This window comes from Pangasianodon hypophthalmus, chromosome 6 (genome assembly GCF_027358585.1).
Source record: "Pangasianodon hypophthalmus isolate fPanHyp1 chromosome 6, fPanHyp1.pri, whole genome shotgun sequence".
Taxonomy (NCBI): domain Eukaryota; kingdom Metazoa; phylum Chordata; class Actinopteri; order Siluriformes; family Pangasiidae; genus Pangasianodon; species Pangasianodon hypophthalmus.
The window spans coordinates 23094484-23121786 of record NC_069715.1 but is presented as its reverse complement, the minus strand read 5'-3'; the positions used below and the strand labels follow the sequence as shown (position 1 = coordinate 23121786).

The window sequence follows — 27303 nt, the reverse complement described above, 5'->3', positions numbered from 1 at the left end:
TGATGTCTGATGTCAGCCCGATGTCACTTTAGATTAGACATGACCCACTAATTGTTTACGCAATATAACATGATATTTAACAAGCACAAGAATGTTAGCATGTACGTACACTACCCCTTTGTTTCATTCAGGAGGAATGTGCCTAGGTAGGCAGCATTTCTCTGCAAAGTCTGTGTTCTGAGATAAAGGTTTTTTTTTTGGTTTTTTTTCCACTCAGAAGGAAGCATAAGCTCTTCTAAAGGTTTCTTACATTAGCTAGATCTGAGGGCGTTGTCAGGAAATGTAATTCTATAATCTGCTTACTGGACAAGAGCTCTGCAAAAATTAGAAAAACCTAGCAAGCTGGCGTTATCTAGGAAATTTCATTACAAATGTAAAACGAGCTTGTTTAAACCTGATGAAACTTCATCCTCTCTGGTAGAAAAATGCAACTGCAAGCTACGTGCAGAATGAACGCATACTTCACACTAACAATATGCGTAAAAGGTGTCCAGACATGGATGGCCAAGGATGCAGCTCATGTATTTGTGAGTCTGAGGATATCATTATCTGTTGCTGTTTTCATATTACAGAAATGTTACAAGAGTAAAAATGTACATCGATGTAATCTGTCATGCTTACTGACTATTAAGAATAGAGCAAAATCCCTTACTGTCAACAAGAGCTTGTCTTTTAGCTTCCATCACTCATTTAACTCACATTGTGACTGCGTGATCCAGCAGCAGCGCCCATGCATCAGCTATTTGTCATGAAGTAACTGCGTTCATTTTGCTCTATCATAAACACACAATCAGTGAATCACCTAACATTAGCTAGCTAGTAAAATATAAGTTCTGAAGGGAAGCTGAAGGGAAAAGGCTTGCTCCACTGTAATCTCAGAGCATCTGCTCGGCACTGGACTGTGGGATGTATACACGGGCTTTTCTCAAGCTATGTGCATCTCCGAGGCCAATGTGAGTAAGCTAGCCTGCTAACTCTAGCTAACTAAAAGACATTGTAGGGAGCAAAAGTCACATCTGTTTACTAAAATACCCTGATTGGTAGATTAAATATACATAGCGATGGTGATACAACCAAGTTTGAAGTACAAAAATACGCAGAAACGCAGCAAATGCAACTAGTTATCTCTTACTCAGCTACTGTATCTCTTTAGCTAAAATGTCTCTGCAACTGGGCAGCAATACAAATTCCGCAATGAGAATAAATCAGGTGAGTGTTATTTACTGTTGCCAAATAAAGAACAGCTAAAACGCCATCAGTCCAGAATACATTTTTCTTTTATTGATTGTATTGGTATTGATTCTCTCCCCTGATTGGCTGCACGTGCCCACGGAATCAGATGTCTTTCGTGCCCAAAGTTGGGGCATGATAGCGCATCACTACTGTAAATTACATCAGGAGCGGTTAACACTGACTCAGGAACATGAGATTATGCAGTACTTTTGTCACCTAATTAAAAAATCATGGTTCTTTCTTTTATATTTTTGATTAAAAAAAAAACCCTATATATTGCAAATTGTGATGCGGCTTTACAATTATCGTGAAATAAAAACATCACATCAGCATATCCCTAGCCAAGATGTTGCGGTACCTATTGGATGATGTGAATGTGAGAGGGTTAGAGGATTAGCCTCAATACCGGTCAAAAGATTGAAGAATGACAGCAAAAAAAAGCTAACCACCACCACAGATTCCCCTGTGATGAGACAACTGACAGACATTTCCCACAATAACACAACATGGGGATGTTTTAGTGCAAACTACAGTGTAAGCTCTTAAGGTTCACCAAGCGTTAAAAAAAACAAAAAAACAAAACTATAGCATATGAAAAGTCTGAGAACATTTAGCATTAGCTATGAGTCACTGTATGGCCTGACTTCAGCTGGAATCAACTGCCTGTATTAGGTTTACATTAGCCAAGTAATTAAAAAAAAAAAAAAAAAAAAAAAAAATTTATTGTTAGCTAAGTGTTCAGTTCTACTCTGACTTCATGATTGTATGATTTAAGTTAGCATCTGCTAAGAATGCGATAACAGCGTGACTGCAGTTCTAACTATTGAAGTTCCTAGCTAGCATTACCTAATCATTTGATTACGTGCCAACTATGATTCTGACTACAATCTTCATTAGCTAGGATAATGAAAACGGTATCGTGTTTTCAGAGGAGAGCAAACTGGAACCTGCCTGAGGTCCAGCTCTGTCTTTTGTTCCATGGTTCTGGCCCTTCCAGGAGGAGGTGCTTCTCTGAGGAAAAGTCTTTCTAACATCACTGCGTCGACGTGAGGAGCACGCAAAGCGGCGAGCTGATGCCATGGGCCAGGGGTCTTGGCTGTTCTCCTAAAAGCAGGCCTGAGAAGGATCATGAGGGGTGCCCATGTTGCCCTGCCAGGCCAAGTGAGCAAATGCGAGTCACAGAAGACTGACCGATGCTCTGGCGCGCCCACACACACACACATATACACACACACACACGCACACACAAACACACACACACACACTGGCCCGGCTGCCCACTCTCTGAGCTATGCCCTCGGCCACTAAAGAGACTACTTTGTGTGCCAGGGCCAGCGAGTGGGCTCGGACTCCAGAGAAGAAATAGCTAAGGACTGAACATAGGTTTTTATTCCTATGCTGAACAGCCAGTGCGACTGTGTTTGGGTGGAAAGATTGTAAGAAATTTCTACAAAACATGTGATATCTTTGTATTAATGTTGCGTTCATGACTAAGTGGAAACTGGAAAGCATCCAACACTCAACACTCCAACATGGTGACAAAAGAAAAAAAGAGGAAATATCATATTCTTCACTTTTTAGGCAGATTTCTGTGTATATATGATGTATAACTGGAAATATTGAATGTTGCAAGATTGTCTACAAATACATAAAATGTGACGGTCATATTGTAGATTCATTGTATGTCGTAATGAAGATTAATTAAAAAAAAAGTGGTTCAAATAAATCCAAGTTAACCCTGAGCATTTATGTAAAAGCTATTTAAAAGATTTTTATATTCAATTAGCAGCTTTCCTCCGAGTGTCCACTTTTTCCAACCTCAGCATTAAGGTCATGGTTCTCCAAGCTCAGTCAAGAGTATGCAGGATGAATACAGTTAGCATTAGCCAAAAGTGTGATGACTTTCTCTTCTGTTACCTTCAGTCCGAGCCCAGTAGCTACAGTTAACATTAGCTAAGTGCCTGTCTATAGTTAGCATTAATGCCTGATTATAGTCCAAGAACCAGCCAGACAACACTTAGCATTAGCTAAAAACAGCATGACGACAGTTAACATCAGCTAATTCTATGGTTAGCATGAGGGACTGATTATAGCCATAGAATCAGACTGAGTACAGTTAGCATTAGCTAGGAATCTGATAGTCAACATTTCTCTATGAACTGTGGTTTTCTCTCCTTGCATCGCACATAAAAGACTATTTTTTACGATTATTTTCTCACAACGTGGTTAACTGTAGGGTGATTGTGTGTAGTAAGCAGGAGCATTGTATGATAGCTTTAAGTTGAACGTCATTTGTATTTTCACATACGTGCATGCTCCTGATTCTGAAAAGACTGTCTGTCATCTGTGTATGCTAATTACATGACAACCAATCGCACTTTGGACGATGTGTGTATTAAGCACAAACCATGAGTTTGCCATTGTTAACAAGGAAAGCGTTATTGCAATACAGACATCATTTTATTGGCCAGTACTACGCTCACTCACGATGCTAGCAAACTAGCCTGATTTTAACTAATAATAACAAAGCAGTTTACCTAATGTAATGTAATGTAATGTAATGTGAGGTAATGCTAGTATACTTGGCTGCTGGTTTTAATCAAAGAACAGAATAAAGTAAGCTACTTTATTATCTAATGTGGATAGTTTCTTGACATATAGCATGTACAGTCAGGTCCATAGGTATTTGGACAGTGACAATTTTTGTAGTTTTGCCTCTGTACACCACAGTGGATTTGAAATGAAGCAATCAAGATGTGACTGAAGTGTATCAGCTTTAATTCAAGAGGTTTAACAAAAATATTGCATTAACCAGTTTACATTACAGCCATTTTTATTTTTTTTTTGCAGAACCCCTCCATTTTCACAGGCTCAGTATATAAAGCACCATATACCGAAGAGGTAATGCTAAGGTAGCTAAAGTTGCTAAGCTATTATAATGTCTAATTAAGACCATTTTTATGCTAGGCATTAACCTACATCGAGCTGTGAAAAATAAAAAGCTAATTGGCTGAACAAAGGCATGGAAAAGCTGAATGAGACTCATCCAAGTATATGGGGGGAGTTTTCTCGGGGCTTCGGGTCATTTTTCCACAAGGAGGCGCTTCCAAACTTACGGAAAACAATGATTCCTGGGTTAAAAAAAAAAAAAGAGTGAAATTGAATAGTCCCACATCACACAGACAGACAATGCTGTTCAGGCTGGATAACAGGAGTTAGAGAGAGGACGAGACCACATCAGAGGGAAACAAGTAAAGAAAAAAAGAGCGAGTGGTCATCAGTGCATACAGACAGATAGACACAGACACACACACACACAAATATGCACAAATGAGAACTGTTCTGTTACAAACACACAAACAACCACAAAGCATACACACACACACACACACACACACACACACACACACACACTGCTCAATCACAATCTACACATGGGTATACATGACATCCTTAGAAGTGCAAACACAAACACACACACACACACGCACACACACACACACACAGTCTCCATCATCAGAAAGTGCTGTTTCAGAGGGCCTCCCCTTACATAAGCATCCAGACTCTGTAATTATGAAGGGTGGCTCCCTTCTAATGCGTGTGTGTGTGTGCGCGCGTGTGTGTGTGTGTGCGCGTGCGCGTGTGTGTGCGTGTGTGTGTGCGCGTGGAGGAGGGCCAAAGACACAAGCGAGACAAAGACAAGGAGAAACTGAAAAAAGTGAGGAAAGGCAGGACTGAAAAACTGAGAACAACAGGTGGAGGTGGAGAGTAATCCTCATTCAAGATTCTCTTATTCACTTACTCATATTTTACCTCAGCCTTTAAATCCCACACTGCTAAAACATGATTCCTCAGTCTGAGGAACAATTCTGTCCATGTTTTTCAACTTCAATGCAACTCTCATGCTGTGAATTATGCAACTGGATTGCCAAGAAGGACACATTTAATCCATTTAGAGACATGGAGACAGAGAGAGAGAGGGGGAGACAGAGGGAGAGAGACAGAGAAAGCAGGGGAGAGAGAGAAAGAGGGGGCGAGAGAGATGCATACGGGGGGGATGGACACATGTAGGAAATGCACTGATAATTCCCTCCAAAATGTTTCCTCACTGGGGAACAGGCCTTTTCCGTTTGCTTGGTCAAAACATACACACACACACACACACACACACACACACACACACACACACACAAATATACATATATATAGAGAGAGAGGGAGAGAGAGAGAAATGACAAGGAACAAAAAGCCAGATGAATGATAGAAAGTTGTCCCTCTCCTTTCCTGCCCCGCCCTTCTGCTCCTGTTTATGATAGCGAGACCACAGAGGGCTGGGCCTATCAGAGGAAACAAACTAACTAACACACACACACACACACACACACACACCTTATTACCCTTGTGAAGACCTTCCACTGACATAGTTATTAACTTAAAGTAAACAAAAGGAAATATTTTCCCCCTTTGTTTGGATAGATAGATAGATAGATAGATAGATAACCTTGTGGGGACCATCCAAAAAACTATTGTGGGGACACATAGTACCCACCAAAATATATGCACGCACGCACACACACACACACACACACACACACACACACACACACACACACACACTCTGGAGCTTCGCCAGAGGTGCCATGGGAAAGAGAGAACCCGCCTGGCGGCTTGATCACCCTACGACCCCTTTCTCATGCCCGAGTCCACTGCATGACAGAAAAGCACACACACACACACACACACACACACACACACATATGCACACTGACAAAACCATCTTGCAGGCCTTCAATCTAGACCATGTCATCTCAGTGCTTGTCTCTGACATCAGACTGACATCATTTGCTTGAATTGGGATAACTCTTATCTGGCAGTGTATAATTTCAGACCATACAATGGAGTTATTATTAGTGCTACTGCAATCAATTATTCACATGTGATATCATGGTGCTTATATTCACGATAATGGAAACTTCAGCACTTTAGAACTTATTCTGACTTATTCACTGAGTTTTATTTACTGTATCTGCATCCTGCTAGCAATAAAAATGCACAAGAAATGTGCAAAAAGAGACGTTTGCCAATTTTGTTGCCAGCTTGTTTCCATCAAATTGTATTTTGGAGGAGGGGCATGTTTTTATATCTTGGTTGGGCCCATATGTCCCAATTTGGACATTTGGCTGGTCCTCATGAACTAACCCTAGGAACTGCTTTTTTAATATAAAGACTGCAACTTTTATTAACAAACAAACAAACAAATAAATAAGAGAGCCAAAATGTTTCTTCTGATGTTAAAGTTTGAGTTAGATTTAGGTGTAGGCATCGCATTAATTAGCCGCTTTAATAATTATGTCAATGGAAGCTCCTCACAAGGATAGTAAAGCAAATGTGTGTGTGTATGTGTGTGTGTGTGTGTGTGTGTCTCTCACACATGACTGTACAGCTAAGCACAGCAGCCTCCTGTCTTGGCCTTATTATCTGGAAGACACACTGTCTCCACTCCACTCCATCAGTCAACACCCATTCAAGTGCACACTGCATCTGTGCAATCTCTCTCTCTCACACGCACACACTCCTATTGCTAATTAAATATTCTCTTTGCATGTCCCATGAACAGAATTATCCAAGGAATCATGGGGTGCCCTCCCAAATTTGTCCATAGACAACAGCTACCCTTCTTCACTAAGCACTTTATCCTGCTCAGGTTCGCAATGGAGCCAGAGTCTATCCCCCAGGGACACTGGGCATGTGGAGGGAACGCACCCCGGATGGGACACCAGTCCATCACAGGACACCATGCACACACACATTCACACTTAGGGGCAAAATCCAGTAGACCATCCATCCATGTACCTACAGTATGTTTTGGGAGGTGTGAAGAAACCGGAGAACCCAGAGGAAACCCACATGAACATGGGACGAACATGTGAAACTCTGCATAGAAAGTAACCCAAGCTCTTGGGACCCTGGAGCTGTCAGACAGCAAGGCTACCCTTTGCACCGCCACAGCATATATGGTGCATGCTAAACATCATAATAAACTAAATAACTTGACGAGAAACTTGACTACATTCTTTCAAGGGTTCTTTGGATAGTAAAGGATTCTTGGTGGAAGCTTTAGTGGTAGAAAAACATTTAATTATAGTGCTCTACACATACAAGTAAACCATCATTTTCTAGGAAGTTTTCCAGTGCTGCTGTTCAGTAACAATTAGCATTTAAAGGCCTAGCGTGGGTAATTCAACAGAGCAGTTCTGCCAAAAGCAAAATGCTAAAAATTTTCAGTCTCGCTTAATGTATTTAGGGAGATAATTTGGACATGCAGCTTGCATAATGCTAATCTAGAGACTATAGCTTACCTCATTTGTTAGCTACAACAGCTCCAGTGCAACTATAGTTCAAGTTCAACTACACGTCATGTCTTGGCTGACTGACTGCCTCTGGAGTTAGTGGAACATTGTATACAATAAGATTATGGCCCGACTGTTCCTTTATGGCTTTAAGACTTCATTGCAAGATGGATCTGATGAAGGTGAAGTCATCGCTATAAACACACACTCACAGGGCAATCCACTCTCCAATCACTCTCTGAAGTTTACCTTGTTTGTATCAGAGAGAGAGAAATAGAGCAAATAATGTGAAAAAAGGAAAAGAAAAAAAAAAAAAAGAGCGAGAGAACAGGCGACGGAGTCGATAAATAAAGCGATGTCCTTCATCTCCTGAGACAGAAGGATGTGGAGGAAAAAAATAGAGGTCTCTGATAGGTTACTGAAATGTGACAAACTGATTCTCCCTTGATTTTCTGTATTTGAAGTGAAGAAAGTAAGGAAGTAGATCACTTAAAAAGTCCACACACACACACACACACCTGCACGCACACACACACACACACACACACACACACACACGGTCCGCTTCTCAAGGCTCTTATGCAGAGAGAAAAGATAGGCCACATTCCTGCTGCTTGATTAACTGAAAACCACAGAACCACCAGATTCCCTCTTCTTCTTCTCCTTCTCCTCCTCCTCACACTTGTCTCCTCCATCATCTCTCTGTTTTCTCTTCTCACTATTCTAGTCTTTTCAGTTATTTGTGCTTTCTCTGTTCTGTCTTCCCAATATCATTTCTCCTTTATTCAGTCCACCTCTCTCTCTCTCTCTCTCTCTCTCTCCCCCCGCGCTCTCTACCTGATATCACACTCCAATCTTGCTGCAGAGAAAATGAAGGCGATGATCTCATCTCTCTACTATGCATTGCCTCCTTCACTGGCTTTAAAGAGAAAGAGAAAGACAAAAGGTGTGGAGAATGTGGACAGAATGACAGAACAAGGCAGAGAGAAAATTTCCTGGTTTGGGTCAGGGTCAAGGCAAAGCAGGCAAAGGCGAAGGTCAGAGGTCATACCTTAACACCTTACCATCTGTGTAACAGCCACTTCCAATCACAGACTACTGTAAGGTAATGGTTAATACTACAATGAATCCCAGATAGAATCAAGGACTGTATATCCTTAAGTATCATTTAATACTAGTTAGAGACTGCGCAGAAAAGGTTAGCTAGCTAGATAATATTTGAGATCAGTTAAAGCCTGTATGTTGCGCATCAGGGGGATCAGTTAAGGATTAGTGGAAAGGAGCAGTTAAAGTGTACTGAGTGAATCAGTTAATTACTGCACTCCAAGGGACACATTTAAAACTGTACAGGGAGAGATAATTAAATAATGGGTGTGAGATCAGCAGAGAACACTATGTTGCTTCAGGCCTGGAAGTCTCTAGCAGCATTCTCCCAGCATCCTTCTCTGCAACTCATCAAGTACATCAGTAACCACAACAACTTCCTGTTTCTGTTCTCCGGCTTCCTGTCTGCAAAGGATCACCGCTGTCAGAGGAGCAGGCCAAGACTCCAGAAATACACTCATGTAAATACACACACACACACACACACACACACACACACACTCATACCCACACAATGGTGTGTATTTACCAGATGGAAGAACATTTCAGCAAATTCTCATGTTCCTCTAGATGTTGATGCTAAATTACTGTCCATAGTGCAGGCACGTTTTCTTTTTTACAAATGAAGTGCACACACTCAGCAGCACAATGAGCATACATAGGTGTTAACTCGCTATCTCTCTTTTCTCTTTTTCCAAAAAAAGACACCACACCCTTTCATTCTTCTCTTTCATTCTTCTAACCCTATGCTCTATCCTCCCTCCTTTCTCTATCCTCTCCACTCTCTGGGATCAAAAGAGTACGGTGTTCATGGCATAAAAGACAAACTTCACCAATTGCTCCCTTCCACGGGTGAGTTCATGGTACGTGTCCTTCCGTCTACTCAACCACAAGTATGTTTGGGTGTTCACACCATCTGCTTGCGTCACACACTCCTTAAAGAAATGCTTAGCCAGCAGGTTTTTGCTCCCCGTTTCTCTCTCGCGCTCTCTCCCTCTCTCTCTCTCACACACACACACACACACACACACACACACACACACACAGCAGTAATGATAAAAACAGGGTGCTCTCGTCCAACACACCCAAACCATTAAACCCAGTGGTTCTGCTAATGATAATCTTCACCTAACACAATAAACATTACTCATTACGTCACTGGTGCAATCAAGAGATTCCAGAGAATGATCCCACCAATTCAGCTGTTTTGTGAGAAACTGCATGGTATTCTTCTTCTGGCAACAAGAAGTGTAAACTTTTCAATGTTTAACACTACCAGACAGTTCGAGACCACATCCAAACTCTAATGCCTCCCAGGATGGTGAGGTCATCCTTATAAATGAACTCCTGTGGACCCCATCAAAGCTAAACCTCTCAGTGTATTTAATACCTTATTGCATTTGATACTTTATAAAGTGAGAGTAGCTAACTACCAAGCTAGCCTTTTTGCATTAATATGTATTGAAAGATAATCCCTAGTGTAGCACTAATCAGCTACCAATATTTAATGTCTTACTTTCATAGAAGATTTGTGGAGCTACAGACAGGTTACAAATGAAAGGAAACGCTGTATCCAATCTACATCAATGCACGTCAAAGCTGTTTTGGAGGCTAATGGTGGACCAGTGCCTTACTAAGGCATTATGCTGGTTTTTATATTGTTTTTTTCCTTTCCTCTAAGTGCTGTTTAAGTATGTTGTGCTCGCAAATGATGATGTCTTTCTGAACGAGTCAAAAAGTTACATGTAAAGGTGAACAAATCAGAATCTGGCTTTTTGCTGATTATCAAACATAGATTTTAGATACTAGATTTACAGTGTGTTTTATCTGTCCATGTTTTCAAACATTTTAAACTATGTACGTCATATTTCTGATTGCGTGTATGCCAGATAGGACCTGATGGGAATAGCCTGAGTCTGTACCTTATTTAAAAAAAAAAATAATAAATTCTAATGCGACTCATGAAGCAAACACTGAACCACATTATAAAAAGGTCACGAAGCAGGATTCCTGAGGCTACTATTCCGGTACACAGATAGTGTGTTTATTTTCACTTACCTTTATTCATTTGCCAGACACAAGCCTAGACAATCAGGTGCTAATGCTTCATTTTTTATTTACGGTGTCTTTTCTGCAACAAGATTTTGAGTGTGCCAAAGTCTTTGCCTCAAAGCAAGTGTGTATGCATGTAGGAGACAGAGAGACTACTGTGAATGATGACTCAGATTGGACTCAAATTATCCAAGCTGAAAGTCAAGGCCAGCAAGGCATTTTAACTCTTATCTAGGTCATAATGACACTTCATTAACCATACAAAAAGAAGCATTTAAATTTCACGACCCAGGAATGTTGGCTAACCAACATAGTATCAATAAGGGTAATTCATTAGCACCCATCACAATCAGCAGCCTAAATTTCAGCAGTACTCCAAGAATCACGAACAGTCAGGCACCAACAAAATCTAGAGAAAGTACACAACCATAAAAGGTGCTAAAAGAGAATACAACCTAGCTTTGCCCTACAAAAGGGTGGATTCATTATACACATACAGAGAAGAAACTAATCTTTGAAAATGCATAACACCTTCTAATAAATCTCAATCTATATATAACCAAGTGCAGTGCACTCTTAAATCTAAACTATATTGAGGACATTTCACAGGAACGACAGCTAGGCAGCCATTAGAAATGTTATAACAAACTGTTCCCTGAGCTAAATTGTTATCTAAATACACAAGGAGGTAAAATGATCTGTCCAAAACATGCCAGGAAAGAATGAGCATGACTTTTCAAACAGCTAGGGAAAAAAGTATGCACTTCCACTGAAGAAAGTGAGGCATATGGGGCACATCAGAAACACATATACACACACACACAAAAAGGCATACATTCATACTTAGCAAACGTCTGAGGAATAGAAGAAACAAAACTCCTGAGAAAAAGATTGCTATTTGCACCTTCGTTTGCATCTAATCTTTCAAAAACAAAAACAAAAACAGATCTCGTGCCATGAAGGGACTTCACTGGAATCTGAGGCAATATGTTTCACAAAAGGAGACCATCGGGCATGGATACCACTTCTGACACACACATGCACACACATGCACACGCTGTTCCAAGATCTAGGCCTAGCTCTGACTACCCTACAGGATGATTGATCCATCTTTCTATCTTTGGTCTAATGCAGTCCAACACTCCATTTACAAAAGGTCATTCATACTTGGACTGAATAATTTAGTATTACAGGTACAATTCCTTATCAGCTAAAAAACTTAAGCCTTCGGTGCACATTTCGGTGGTTTCAGCTTAAGCAATACAAAACAAAGAGTGATTTTCCCTTTGCATGGACACTTGCATACACCACCACACACATTTAATATTTACACACCAGCATCATATAGACATAAAACTCAAATACAACAAAGATACATGTCACCTACCACTCGTGGTTTGGTTTTAAGCGGGGCCTGGGTCAGCTCATCGCTGCATTTCCTCTGCAGTTTGGGGTCAGTGGTGGCTGTTGCAGGAGCAGAGCTGGTACCTTCCACAACAGCTCCATCAGTGGGGGCTTCTGAAGATCCCTCAGGTGAATTCAAGGCCAGAATGTACTGTTCCGTCACATCCTCCAAAGACGGAGTTCCCTCTTCTTGTCTGTGTCTTGAGAGGTGTTGGGAGCTGCTACGCGGCTGGTTAGATGGTGTAATGGGCACAAATGTTGCAGGCTCACTGGCATGGCGTACGTGTTTGGGCCTTATTTTAGGTACAGAAAGCTGAGGCGGGATGGAGGGATTGGAAGGATCCAGATGATCTTCAAAGTTTTGATCCTCTTGCTGCTCGTCTAACTGGTCCCCATAATCACAAGACTGTTGATGTGTCACTCGGTGTGTGCGTTTCTTGTAACCGCGACGACTTATGCAAGGAGACAACACCTGGGCCAGCTTTGGGTCAAAGGGCAACTTTGGCTCCTCGTTGCCATCTTTATTAACTCCATTGCGGTCAAGATGACAGGGCAAAACATGCTCTGATTGGGATCGAGTCCTCCTGTTGGAATATGGCTGACATTGCTCACTGTTCAGCTCCCACAACTCATCTCTTTGCTCCGACAAGATCGGCTCACTGCTGGAAGGAGGAATGGGCTGCTCTAACTCGTTAATAGGTTCGTTAGGATGTTTCCTGACTTCAAGGGCAGGAGAAGCCAGTTCTCCCCGTCTGCTGGGGTCACTAAAGCTTTTCTTTTTCACTGCTTTTCCGTTTGCCTTCTCATCAATGAGCTTGTCCATTGCACCTGGTTCATGCACTATGCTCTGTATCACAGTGCTGTAATCCCGCAGAGAGTCACTATACACTGACAGGTCACTAGCTGCACTGCCGGTACACTCTGACAGATCTGCTGCAGAGGAGTCTGCACTTACACCCACCTTTGAGTTTAGAGAGAGTGAGCCAAGTAGATTGCTGTCCATAGAAAAGCTGTTACTGCCATCCTCTGCCACCGAGCGACTTCGGTGTGGCATGGGATCGCTGAGAGAGCGGTAAGCAGACTCACCATTTGACTCCCCATTACTGCCATTGCTGGAGTCTGAGCCATTGTTGGCAGCTGTGGAGAATTTTCTCCGTCTTCGAAGAGCGCTGGGAGTAGGCGGAGCCTCTAAAGAAGCCTGGTTTACATTTTTACTGATGCTTACATCTCCTCCTATAGCTACTGCCTCATATTCTGTCCTCACAGATGGGGCAGGAGCGGAAAGAGACTTCTCCGGCGTCATGTTGGATGACTGTTCCTCATACAGTCCAGACTGAGTCCAAACAGTGAGCGTCTGGCCTAGCAAGTCTGTGCCAGAGGACAGCCCTCCATATGAGCCAGCCTCCGGCTCTGTGACAATTCCTTCATCTGTCAGACTTGATTCATGTCCTGAAAGTTCATCCAATGACTTATCACCAAACATGTTCTCCTCTGAATTTCCCCTTGGTAAACATTTTCCACTTTCTATATCAGCCTGTTTTTTGTTTACAGTATCTACAATCTGTCCATCCATCCTCTCCACTTGCTTTGTCATATTAGTTTCTTTATTAGCTTCCACCACATCAAAAGTCCCATTTCTTTTAAAGCCTTCAATATCATCATCATCATAATCCTTGTTAGCACTCATTTGACAAATATCCCTTATTACCTGTCTTGCTTCTTGAACGTAGCGATCTTGTAGAGGGGTTGGCATTTGCTCTTCATAGTCATAACAACCTCTGCAATCATCACTCTCCACCTCTCTATCAGAGATGACTACTCGATCTCCATCACTTTCACAGTCCAGTCTTTGCTCAGAGGAACTCCTCATAGCTGACCCTAATGGTTTCTCTGAGTAAGTGAAAGATTTGGTCCTCCTCAAAGTAGCAGTGAGATCCTTTAGCGAGGGCCTTCTGGAGTTCAACCCTGAGGTTCTTGAGCCCATTCTGTACATATTTGATACGCTTTGAGCACCCTGAAGGCTGGAGTTCAGACCTTCCTCACCATCTTGGCCTCTCTTCTTCATCCTTAGCTCTGATAAATCAGTTTTCAGGTAACTCAGCAGTGACAAAGTTTCTGAAGCAATATCAGGATTTGACATGGATATTCTGTCTTTATCTTTTTCATGACTGACAGAACGGCGTCCAAGTCTGTTTTCTGCAGCATTACGAATGCCTTCTCCTTGTTTCAAGCTAGGCACCAACCAGGGACGAACACGGACAGGGGCACGAGAAAAATTGTCTCCATGCCCAAAACTAGGTGAGCGGTACATAGTAGCATTGCCATGATATGTTTTGCTTAGGACAGAAGATGAGGCTCTGTTGGACGTTGAACTCACAAGATCTTCAGCCTTCAGAGTCTCAGTACTGGAATATCTGCTGCTACAGCGTGACCCCAAGGGTGTGGAGAGAAATGAGGGAATGGTTACCTTTGATACACGTGACACAAATGGGACATTACTGGTGCCAACTTGACCCTCAGAAGCTTTACAAAGGCGCCTATAACTGTCCTGAACCACAGAGGAACCTCGAGCCGTGTGCCCTCTCTCCCACATCTGCCCACTACAGCAGGCCTTAGACCGTAAGCTGTCAAGCCTATGTCCCTCCATCTGGGAATCACATGAACGCTGGTTGCGCTCCAGGTGCTCCATCATCACATGCTGGTCGTCACTGTCATCAGACTCCTCATTCTCTCTACTGCAATTGCTTTTCTTCTTTTTCCTCAAAGAACGACGTCGAACTTGATGAGCTAATCCTGCTGGGCTGTCTTCCTCACTACCTGAAGACCTATGAGAGAGTTTGGCCCAGGCATCATGCTTGTTCCTTGAAATGTGTGTGCCAATTCCTTCACTGCTGTGCACAAATGAGAGTGTTTTTCTACCTGTCTGCCCTCCAGACTCGTCCTCCTCTTCTCCAGAGCTTAATCTCTCACGAGTGCTGACCGATTCCACGGAGGAGCCCGTCTGTGGTTTTGAGGAACTATGCGAGGAATGCAAACTATCTGATGGCTGCGGCTGCTTCGCCCACTGTCTCTGCTCCTGCAGCTGCTCACTGTGAGCACACGAATGGGACCTGAGAGGCAGTGCAACAGAACTACTGCGAGGTGGAGGGGTGGGTGGAGTGGGTCGGGGGTCACTGTCCGTCCAGCCCTTTCTGCTACTTTTGTGAGTCTCAACTCTACTTCTATCCGTTGACAGTTTTCTCGTCACAGAGCTAAGATCACCATCATGAGAATGCTTTTCTGTGCTAAAAGCAGAGTCCATACCCTGATGTCTGTTAGCATCATGATCTGAGCTGTTTGTATTCTGCCAGTGTCCTCTTGGCTGCAGTGGCGACTGCCTGTCGCTCTTGTCTGAGGACGTGTTGCCGTCTTTTGTGCTGTAGGAATGGTGAAGGTGATAGTCATCAGATTTCAAGTCCTCTCCATCTGACATTGACTTGTGCTTCTTTCTGTGACCATCCCCAAAAAGCTCTCTAATTTTTGTAACGCTTGGCCAGCTTGAATCAACATGAATAGTTTCGCCTAGGGAAGAGCGATGGTGGCGATGAGACTTGCATGTTGAAATTCCTAGGACACAAATATCATCTTCTGAATTTAAAGTGTTACCACTAAAGCTGTCAGAGCCATCACTGATTTCAGAATAATCACTCTTACCTGCCTGTGTGCCACCTCCGATCATTCGAACCCTCCGTTTATGACCTCTATCCGAATCCGAGCCAGAGACGGATTCTTGACACTTATGATCCAAAAGTTTGTCGGTCAGGGTTCCTGAAAGATCTTTGCCCTGATCAGGGAAACATCCTGAAATATCCTGGGAAGACGGTCCATCTGGAGATCTAATCCTGTGTGAAACTGCAGACTGAAGGACTGAAGTGCTGCCTGAATTTGTGTTTGTTCCAAACTTTTCTGAGAGCTGGCGGATTGAGGGTGAAATGGTATGAGTGGAACCCTTCTTCAGCTCTGCCCTCGAGAGGCTGGCTGCTGAGATTTTGGAAACTTTTCTAGCCACAGCAGCACTGCGCATATCCGAGGGCTGTGCAGCCGGAGGGGGAAGGGCTCCTCCAGTCTCCAAATCCTCCGATCCGTGGCGCTGATCCTCGGCTCCCGAGCCGCTTTTATTGGCCTTCCAATTGTGCAGCTTTTTGAAAGAGACACTCCGGTAAACCGCAGCTTTGCTCTGCGTCTCCTTCTCTGCCATCGCGTCTGTCTTCCCTCCCGACTTTCTGGCGTCTAAACTCCCTCGTTTTTGTTGTTGTTTTTTGTTTGTTTTTAGTTCATCGATAGATCCACAGCCTTTTGTTTTGTTTTGTTTTGCGTCTTTGCTTTTACAACCTGTAAACTAACGCCGCGTCCCCATTGACCCGGCTCTGTTTTTACACAACAACAAACTTAGGAAACTTTACGAAACTTTACGAAACTTTACACCTTAGGGAAACTGACGCAAGCGCGAGTTTCCCAGTATTGCTTTCCTTCCGCTTGATTTCCATCCATGAAGGAGGAAAAGAGGCTCAAAGTCTGACCAGCAAGCTTCCAACTTGTTGAACTCCACAGAAAGTTTGCCCAAAGTAAATCCCATTTCGGAAGCTGAGAGCGTCTCTGCGTGAACGCATCTTTCTTTGCGACACCAGTGTGCTCACCGTGATTCTGACATCATTAAGGTTGACTTATGTGCTGTGTTTTTTTGTGTGTGTTTTGCATGCCTAAATGGCTGGTGGGAGTGAGGGAGGGCGGGACTGAGCATGGGGAAGGGGGAGAGTAAGAGCCCCTGGGGTAATGGGGGAAGAAGAACTGCGCTTCCTCTCTGATGGGAAAATGCAAACACACACACACACACACACACACACACACTATCATGCTGCTAAATAAACATTAAGAGCATGCTATTTACATTCTGGATGTAGATCAAGAGCTACTGGATGTAAAAACACCAGATGAATTCAAATTCTATTGATTCCCATCCAGGAATTGTGTTTACACTCTGTGTCTTGACAGTAAACTATGAAAAAATATCCTGCATTTTTTTCCATACAGGTCACTGAATCTGGGTTCATTGCCCTCCCAAGTGGAGGCATTTTAACATTTTTGCTCATTTCTCATATTTGTACTATTCCTAGCTCCAAAGTCTTCACTTCACTCCTCTTCACCCCCGTGTCCTCATGGGTTTCCTCCGGTATCTCTGGTTTCCTCCCACCTCCCAAAAAACATGCCGTGCGATGGACTAGCGGTCCACCTACAGTAGAGTGTGTTCCTGCCTCGATCCACCTCTCAAGCCACTCCTCGATCCTGACCAGGATAAAGCGGTTACTGAAGATGGATGAATATACTATTTGTACACTGATGTACACTGCTTATTTTATGCTGTATTTTATGCACTTTAAAAATTCAAGAAGTAAAAATTCAAGTGATATGCACAGAAAAACAGGCATTTACATTGTACAGTGAGATTCTTATTCCTTATTCCTTCTGGTCACCATCAATGCTATACAGATACTATAATTTGGTTAGGAATTATTCTGTAATATGGAGAAGTATGGTATATATTTCAAGTATGAACATGATTTATGTAGGCTGTAGTGCAATAAATCTGCAAACATGGATATTTGAAAGACATTGAGCATTGGATTGTATAAATATAATGCAAGTATTTATATATTTATACAATCTGATGCACATCCGATGCGGGTTTTAACAACTGTGGTAAAACCAGTAAAAGTCAATGGAAGGCACATGAGAATCACTGACAGGCCTGATGGACTGTGGATTAAAAAAAAAGGTTCCTTAGCTTTGCGGTTCTTGATTTCACACTAATGTAGTGTCTACCTGATGGTAGGAGTGTCAAGAGGGTTGGAGTGGGTTCTGTCTATGATAAGATTGTGTGGATCTCCTGATGACCCTAGCATGATAAATGACCTAATAACCAGTAAGGTTTTTAGAAATTCTGAAATATTTAGTCAGGTAATAAGGAGGGTGGAAAGTCACTTACCAGCAGACTGAGATGGTCTACCATTTTGACCAATGCGGCCTGTGTGTTTTGGTAGCTGGTAAGAAATTAGATGGATTTTTCAGCACGGTTATTCATATAACTGGCACTTAATCCACTCCTCGCTACCATTCCTGCATGTCATTTTTATGTGTACATTGTATTATGTTGTTTGTGGAAAGGTCACATGATTTGAAGTTGCTTATAGGAATGCACTTCTATAGCACTTTTATTCAATTTTAAGCAAGGGAGGAAAATAGCATACAGGTATAGTATAGTATACAGGAATATACCCTGGATGGGATGCCAGTCCATCACAGCGTACCTCACACATAGTCACACTTTGCATAGCTAACTACTAGCATGTTTTCTTGGAAGAAAGTGGGAGGAAACTGGAAAACCCTGAAGAAGCCCATGCAGACATGGGAAGAACACTCAGACAAACTCCACACACACACACACACAGTAACCTGAGCTCAGGATTGAACCAGAGACCTGGAGCTGTGAGGTCCTACCATGCCAGCCTGGGTTTATACAATTTTATTGTATTTGATCACTCATTGTACATACATATAACAATAAACCCGAAGACAAAGACCATGGAAAGACATACACACAATGTCTAGTGGTTTTATTGAATATTAATACTGTATATTAGTGCAAAGTTTAGATAACCTATGTCTAAGGACATGAGCAAAGCAGGCAACAGCAAACTTTGTGGCATGATACAAGCAAAAGTACAAAATGATATCAATATCCAGTCAGGTAATAACACCGTGATGCCTATTTTTAAAGTTCTATATTTCTGAAATTCACATTTAAGCGTTGACATGAACGCACAGGTTTTACAACTTCACAAAGCTGCAAGACACCCAACAGATTCACAAATTAGTCATATTCTCACAGGCCAAAAATCAAAAACATTCAAATGGCACAGCATTTACACTACAAATGTCTTTTCAACAGCTACACACATTTCCATTTATAGGTTTGCTAGTGTAGTCTTAAGTCATAAGTGTGAGATGCATCACCACATGCTCAAAACAAGAGTGCAATTCATTAAGTCTTCATATATTTATTCACGGATTTATACAGTGTGTAGCCCACCTACTTGCATTCTAGATTCAGTCAGATTTTCTCATTATAGAAATACTTACTTAAGGAAGCACTAGGGTGTGTGAAATTCGGTTCAGAACATAAATACCTTCCCTTTAAATGGATACGAGGCAGAGCACCTAAGTGCAGTTTACAGAAAGAGCAGGCGCACTGCTGCCAGCTCTTCTTGGTAAATCCCACCACCTAGTGGCTGAAGTCGTTAAGTCTTAGATGGTTCCCTTCACATGTACTATATTTACATTTACACTCACAGTGGATTATAAATTATTACAGTATACAGGTGTAGAAGAGTAAAGACAAACAGTATTGTGTTGAAAGGATGTGTTGTGAATAAGAGTCCTGAGATGAGCACAGGACCTTCTTTATGCTTACAGCAGAAGGTAAAATCTACAGAATCCAGGTGAGATTATCCACTTAAGAAAGCTGAAGACCTGGGTATAAACTGTTTTTGGGTAGTGCAAAAGGCTTATTGTAAAGTGTGGGCTATTTTCCATGACTTGACAGTGACCCCTGTCCACTGTGCTATCACTTCTTATGATAATACATTCCATTTATAGACATATTGTGTATACACATAAACACAAAGCATTTCTCTTATGCTTTTTAGTGCTAGTGCTTCATGCAATGGTGATAAGCCCGGTTTTCAGACCAGACAGATATTTGTCAGAAATAATGATTAAAACTAGATTTGAAAATACATGATATGAAAAGACAGATAATATTTTCACATTTTATAAATATATGACAGATTTCTCTACAGCCTCAGAGGCACTATCCTTACACAGCCGATGAAGGACGTTTGTCCGAAAAGTCCAGGTTCACTGGAAACTTTGTGTACTATACAAAGATTTTGAGAATAGATTTTGTCTTTTAAGCCCTTATATTCTGTCCTCATGACTTTAGTGATCATAAAGAATTTGTAGACTGAGTATTTGTAGACTGTGGACTTAGTAGTCCATGGATTATGAGTAATTGAGATTGATATGTTATGCTGATTTTATGTTTTATGTTTATGGGGAAAAACTCTCAGTAAAGTCTTGAATCCTGCACTGGAAGACATATTCCATATATGTATCCTGTATATTTGTTGGTTTAAAAAATGGCTACAGTTAAGTCAACCTTTGATAGACTGATTCAGGCTCAAGCGAATTCATGGAAAATGTGAAGATGTGATTAATTGTAGTAATAATTATTCATTACTAATAACCTTGTGGCAGCAAGCTAAAGGGACATAGCAAACATTGCAGACACCTGCAGAGTCATTATGTGGATTTTAGTGTTTTAGGAAAGAAAATGTAGGTTTTTTTTCCATTTTAAATGTGTTGTTCATTTCTGTACTTTATTCACAATTCATGTTCACTCTTTTACTGTCATTTTGCTGGGTGGTGAAATGTCATTATACTGTTTGCATCATATATTTAATGATGGTCAGGAACGATGAAGTTCTCACTCAAGAGAGTTCTGGAACTCTTCCTCAGTAGGTAGTGAACCTTGGTGGGAAGATGCTTTCATATTTTATACCCTTCCTGATTTTTTGCTTAGTAGGCTTTGTGGTGTTCTTTCTCCTTGTTTGCTGTTGTCTCTAAATGTAGTGATCCTGAGCATCAGGCTGCGTGTGCCGCGTCTGAATTTGGCCTGTGTGAAGTAGAATAGGATGGGATCGAGCACACTGTTCATGCTAGCAAAGGGCCTCGTACTCTTATATACCACCGATAAAAAGTTCCGGAGCTGGCATGGAGCATTAGGCAAGGTCCTCACTAGCAGGTACATAGTTTTGGTCACGTGGAATGGCAGGAAGCTGACGGCAAAAACCAGCACCACAATGGCGATCATCCTCACAGCTTTGCACTTTTTCTCTTTGGCTGCTTCACCACTGGCGTCGTCCGGTTGGCACAGAACCCGTGCCATCCTGCAGTACAACACCACAATGACCATAAAGGGCAACAGGAAGCCCAGGCAGGTGAGGGCCATGCCGTATGGGTAGTACTGCTGCGAGCGCTCAGGTACACTCAGCTCGTAGCACACGGTACGGTTTCTCTGGATGCCTGTTGCTGCAAATTCAAACGTAGGCGCACATAGAAGTGCTACAATAACCCACACACTGGCACACACAGCCCATGCCAGCTTACGTCCTGTTTTTCTGAGCCATAGGGACAGCGGATGGCAGATGCCCAGGTAGCGATGAATGCTGATGCAGGTGAGAAAAAGGATGCTGCCGTGCAGGTTGCTGTAGAACTGGAAACGAACCCATCGGCACATCAACTCTCCAAAGGGCCAATAGTCTCGACTACCATAGTTGTAGATGAGCAGAGGGAGAGAGCACACATACAGGAAGTCGGCCACCGCCAGGTTCAGCGTGTAGATGTTTGTCCGAGTCAGGGAACGCCTGGTTCCCCACAGCTGCAGGATGACAGCAAAATTGAGCGGCAAGCCGATGACGAAGACCACACTGTACACCACAGGGAGGAGGATGCGCTTAAAATCCTCATTGTAGGTGCAGTAAGGGAGAACAGAGGATGAGGAGGAAGCGTTCGCCATCCGGGCAATGATTGATTTACATTCTGAAACAGAGAGGAAAGACACAGAGAATTAAAACACATGGTAGGAGTAAAATACTCAAGTGATGAAGAGTCATCAGCTGGCATCAACTGGACAAAAGTAAAAGTGGATCGAATGAATGAAAGAAAGAAATGTAAAAGATTTTTTTTAAAGATTTTAAATTTCATTTCCATTCTGATTACTGAAGTGATTGTGTACTTTGATTTTATGAACGTCTGGTTTCTCTGGTTTACCCCTACATCCCAAAAACATACCAGTAGGTGAACTGGTTACTCTGAATTGCCCCTAGGTCTGAATGAGTGTGTGAATGCGTGTGGACTAGTGTCCCATCCAGGGTGCATTCTCATCTCATGCCCAGTCTTCCTGGGATAGGCTCTGGATCCACTGTGATCCTGAGCAGGATAAAGTGGTTACTGAAGATGAATGACTAAACCACAGGCCATACTTTAACCTTTGATATAATGCTGTATGTACAGATATATACAGATGGGTGGCAAAATAAAGTAAGACCCACTGGCCATCTTATGGTGTGTAGGGCTTTTTGTTGGCATAGTTTGGGTCCACTTTTTGCCTTAAGGGACAAATCAATACAAACTTATTCTGACTTATCACCTTTATCTTATGATGAAACATTTCTATCCCGATGGAAGTGGTCTCTTCCGGGATGACCCAGCCCCCATTCACAGGCTCACTGAACGGTTTGGAGGATGAAAATGATGTAAATCATATGCTATGGCTTTCACAGTCACCAGATCTCAACCTAATCAAACACCTATGGGAGCAACATTAGACAGCGCTCTCTACCGTCATCATCAAAACATCAAACAGAAGGAATATCGAGATATTGGAATATTCCTCCCTCAAATACATGAGAGTTATTTGCACATACACTTGTTGAACACCTTATTAGGAAAACTATACTAATACTGGGTAGGGCCTCCCTTTACTCTCAAAACAGCCTCAATTCTTCACGGTATGGATTCCACAAGGTGTTTGAGATTCTGGTCCATGTTGACATGATTGCATCATGCAGTTCCTGCAGATTTTTCAGGTACACTTTCATGCTGCGAATCTCTCGTTCTACCACATCCCAAAGGTGATCTATTGGCTTCAGATCCAGTGACTGGTAAGACCACTGAAGAACACTGAACACTTTGTCATGAATGAAACCAGTTTGAGATGACTTTTGTGACATGGTGCATTATCATGCTAGAAGATGGGTAAATTATGGGCATGAAGGGATGCACATGGTCAGCAACAATACTCAAATTGGCTTGGTATTAACAGGCACAAAGTGTGCCAAGAAAACATTCCCCACACCATTACACCACCTCCACTGTTGACACAAGGCAGGCTGAGTCCATGGATTCATGCTGTTGGTGCCAAATTCTGACCCTACCACCTCTGTGCCTCAGCAGAAATCGAGATTCATTAGAGCAGGCTATGTTTTTCCAGTCTTCAACTGTCCAGTTTTGGTGAGCCTGTGCCCACTGCAGCCTTTCTGTTCTTGGCCAACAGAAGCGGAACCCGATGTGGTCCTCTGCTGTTGAAGCCCATCCTCCTCGAGGTTTGACGTGTTGTGCATTCTGAGATGCTTTTCTGCTCAACACAATTGTACACAGTGGTTATCTGTGTACTGTAACCTTTCTGTCAGCTCGAACCAGTCTGGTTATTCTACGTTGACCTCTCTCTTCAACAAGACGTTTCTGTTCACAGAACAGCTGCTCACTGGATGTCTAGAGACTACTGTGTGTGAAAATCCCAGGAGGTCTGCAGTTATAGAAATATTCAAACCAGCCCATTTGGCACCAACAATCATGCGATAGTCAAAATCACTGACATCACATTTTTTCCCCATTCTGATGGTTGATATGAACATTACCCGAAGCTGCTGGCCCGTATCTGCATGATTGTTGCATTGCACTGCTGCCACACGATTGGCTGATTAGATAATTGCATGAACAACTAGGTGTACAGGTGTTCCTAATAAAGTGCTCAGTGAGTGTATGTATGAAATACACACACTGTAGTCATTATCAATCAAATAAAAATGAAGTAAGAACTTTATGATTCATGTCCTAAGACTTCAATATTAATATTCTTGGACTATAAATGAGCTTATAAAATAAAAGGAACTCGTCCAAATAGTTCTTAATTCAATCCCAGGATCTGGAAGTGATTTACACAGGAAGTCAGTGTGTAATGCTACTTGGCATTCATACCAAGGGCTTTGGAATCAGGCACACTAATCAGACTCAGAATCAGCCAAACAAATTCCCTTCAAGTGTTTCAATTCGTTAATGTCTGGCACCACTTGAATAAGTGTGTTTGCATTTTTACTGGTACAATACACATCTGCTAACACATTCCATGTAAGACACACAAGTCTGTATCATTAATGCATATTCAATTAACTATTGTTTTTTAAAAACACACTCTCTGAAAATAAGCTGGATATTCCCTGCAGAATAGAAAAGAAACTTAATAAATTGCCCTAAAAGAACAACTGCAGATTGAAGGGTGAATAGTATACACTCTTTAATAGAAAAACTATGAATAGTGTGTATTGGGTACAGTAGGTACAGGGTGTAATATACATGTCATTCATTCATCTTCACTAACTTCTCTATCCTGGTCAGAGTCTTGGTAGATCCGGAGCACTAAGCATGAGACGGGAATTCACCATAAACGCAACGGCAGTGCATCACAGGCCACTATGCCCATACATTCTACATACATCCATACTAGTGGCAATTTCGAGTAACCAATCCACATACCAGCATGTTTTTGGGAGGAAACTAGAAAACCAAGAGGAAATCCATACAGACACAGGAAGCACATCCATGGAAACTCCACACAGACAGCAACACGAGCTCAGGACTGAACCCATGACCTTGAACCTGGGAGGTAGTAATGCTACCCACTGCACCACTGTGACACCTAATATACAGTCAGAATAGTAGAAATACTGAATAATATGAATACTGTATAGTAGGTATAGCATAAATGTGTTTGGGAAAATCCATCAGATTATTCAGTCGTAGCGACTGAATTCAGGCAAACAGCCTAAAATGATGAAAAATCGAGTTTTGTCCCAAATTGGGTTTTTCTGCCTTCTAAGATACTTTAACATGTAATTTTAAGAAACTAGGAATATATTTCACCAAAACAATACGCAACTGTTTTTATTTGCTACCTAATTGTGTCTAGGTTATCTTCCTGAAAAGATCATGTTGGATAAGGAGACAATTTAACAAATGCAATGACCTCGCTAGCTAAGTGTGATTTCCTAACACACTCAACTGATCAGGCTTTGATCAAGCCTGGTTGGATAGTTACCTGCCATAATGAAGTGGACATAAACCCAGGAGTGTCTCGTGACCATAGATTTTGGTGGGGCATTCCAACATTAATAACGACATAACCTCAAACAAAATGAAGTCATGAGGCTATCACATCTGATGACACTATAGGCTACCATCTAGTGAATTTTCAGAGCAACTCTGTAATAAGCAGTTGAGAGTCGACAACATACAGCCATCCATCATACAGTCGAGCAGCTCGTTTTGAGAGGGTTTAGACATACATTCGACTGTGTTCCAAGGTAATATCTTTAACCAGGGTTGACAGGTTTCAGTAAAACTTCCAGCCCAACTATAATAAAAACCATACAAAATAACTGAAACTAGCATTGGAAATTGGAGACGTTTCTTCTTTTTCTCAACCTCTGAGTGGTAAACAAGTGTTTCTGACATATTTCTGAGGTCCGGACATTATCCACTCCATAATCCCCCTTTCCCTTTCCCCAATCTTTGCAATATATCTTACAATAGAATGGTTCTGTACATCCTAGACACACTGTCTGGACTTACACGTGGACAGTTTGTGGAAATTTACACTTAATGAAGATTATTTGCTATAAAACAAGAACCTGGTGGCCACAGAGTAATTTAAACTAACACAATCTGGCAACGCTGTCATAAACTGTCCTGTCCACTACACTTCCTTCACTGAAAATGTACACTGAGTGAGCTTGGGGCAGGAAAAATCCAGCACATATGGAGCTCTATTAACCCTTGTTGCAGTTCCAATTTTTGAGCACTAGATGTAATAATAACTTGACGGATGCTAAGTGGCTGTGATTGCACAACATCTAGGAATGTGAGGAAATCAAAGGAAAATTGGCTTATATCTGTGAAATAGAATTTTTTAATATCACTGGCGACTCCAAAGAGGTAATTAGTATTTCAATGGAATTTAATGTATGGAGCTGTAAATCAGGACTTTATGAAGATTAATAATTGTTGAACAGCTGATATAGATAGTGGGAAGATTATTTGCTATAAAACAAGAACATGGTGGCCACAGAGCATTTTAAACTAGCACAATCTGGCAACCCTGTCATAAACTGTCCTGTTTCCAAGAGAACGTTGTTGTCTAGTTACACACACTATCACCTTAAACTCCTCGTTGCTTTTCGTCTTTTCTTCATTCATTACTCCTTATATAATTTATACAATATAATTTAATTTAATAATATACAATATTATTTCATTTACGCCTCTCTAAAAGGCGTCCTTGAATTTAGAAAAACAAACTATCACACAGACAAACAAACAAACAAACAAACAAACAAAACTCCTCCTCTATCGCGCAAGGAGTTGTGGGCAATATTAGCTGAAAAAGTGTCCAGGGATCCACACTTCGAAAATCTACCAGAAATAGTAGACCATCCGGGTACCTCTGGGATACTCATTTCAACATACTACAATTTAGGACACACTAATTCTAATCTCAGATACTGTTTAGTATGGATAGTAGGCAAATTGAGATGCAGAGTTATTCTCAAAGTAATCACTAAACGAGGTTTCAAATCACCATCATTACAGGAAAACGACACAAGCAATGATAAAGGGCTTCACCTGAAAATGCCCTGCCTTCTTGAACACAGCTTTGAAGCTAAGGCACCCAGCATAGCATCTCTAGTTTCAGGAAGAGAATCTGAAAAGGAGAATTCAATACCAGGTAGGCTGAGTCAGGATTATGCAGGTTTAAGGCGTATTTTAAAACCCATCATTAGCTGGGCTCTGAAAACGTCATTTCTTATAAAGCTTGCATCACTAGTACTGCCTAGATAGATAGATAGATAGATAGATAGATCACTTTATTCAAATTCACCTATTACAGCAGCACAGAGTTAGAAGTATACTAAAAGTAATTTAACATTATAAATGAAATAAAATAAGAATAAATAAATAAATAAATTATATATATATATATATATATATATATATATATATATATATATATATATATATAAAGAATACAATGTAAGAGTGCGATGTGGTAGTGTGGTGGAGTGTAAACATTGTAAACAGCAATAAAATGAAGAGGGAATAGTTAAGTTAAATCCTAGTTAAATTAGCCCAGTTAAATGTCTGCTGATCGCTTAATACATTGCCCATC

At 41.6% G+C, this 27303-nt stretch overlaps 2 protein-coding genes across 6 annotated transcripts in view; both read right to left on the bottom strand.

Annotated features, from left to right (window-relative positions):
• Positions 1 to 16891, bottom strand: part of LOC113526468 (rho guanine nucleotide exchange factor 17) — a 121156-nt gene extending 104265 nt beyond the window's left edge. The window contains exons 1-2 of one of the 3 annotated variants that reach the window (XM_026913526.3): positions 15837 to 16891; positions 12127 to 15749 (exon numbers count right to left, since the gene is read on the bottom strand). In XM_026913526.3, coding sequence (XP_026769327.3) covers positions 12127 to 15749; positions 15837 to 16380 — 4167 coding nt within the window. In that variant the 5' untranslated portion in view covers positions 16381 to 16891. Of the gene's footprint in view, positions 1 to 12126 lie in introns of all 3 variants that reach the window. The other 2 variants (XM_026913527.3, XM_026913525.3) reach the window with 2 other exon arrangements.
• Positions 16892 to 18686: 1795 nt separating this feature from the next.
• The window catches only part of LOC113526422 (P2Y purinoceptor 3), a 31323-nt gene continuing 22706 nt past the window's right edge, over positions 18687 to 27303 (bottom strand). For 2 of the 3 annotated variants that reach the window (XM_026913424.3, XM_034304967.2), the window contains exon 2: positions 18687 to 21839. In XM_026913424.3, the coding sequence (XP_026769225.3) occupies positions 20794 to 21816 (1023 nt within the window). In that variant the 5' untranslated portion in view covers positions 21817 to 21839 and the 3' untranslated portion in view covers positions 18687 to 20793. Of the gene's footprint in view, positions 21840 to 26759; positions 26839 to 27303 lie in introns of all 3 variants that reach the window. The other variant, XM_026913425.3, reaches the window with a different exon arrangement.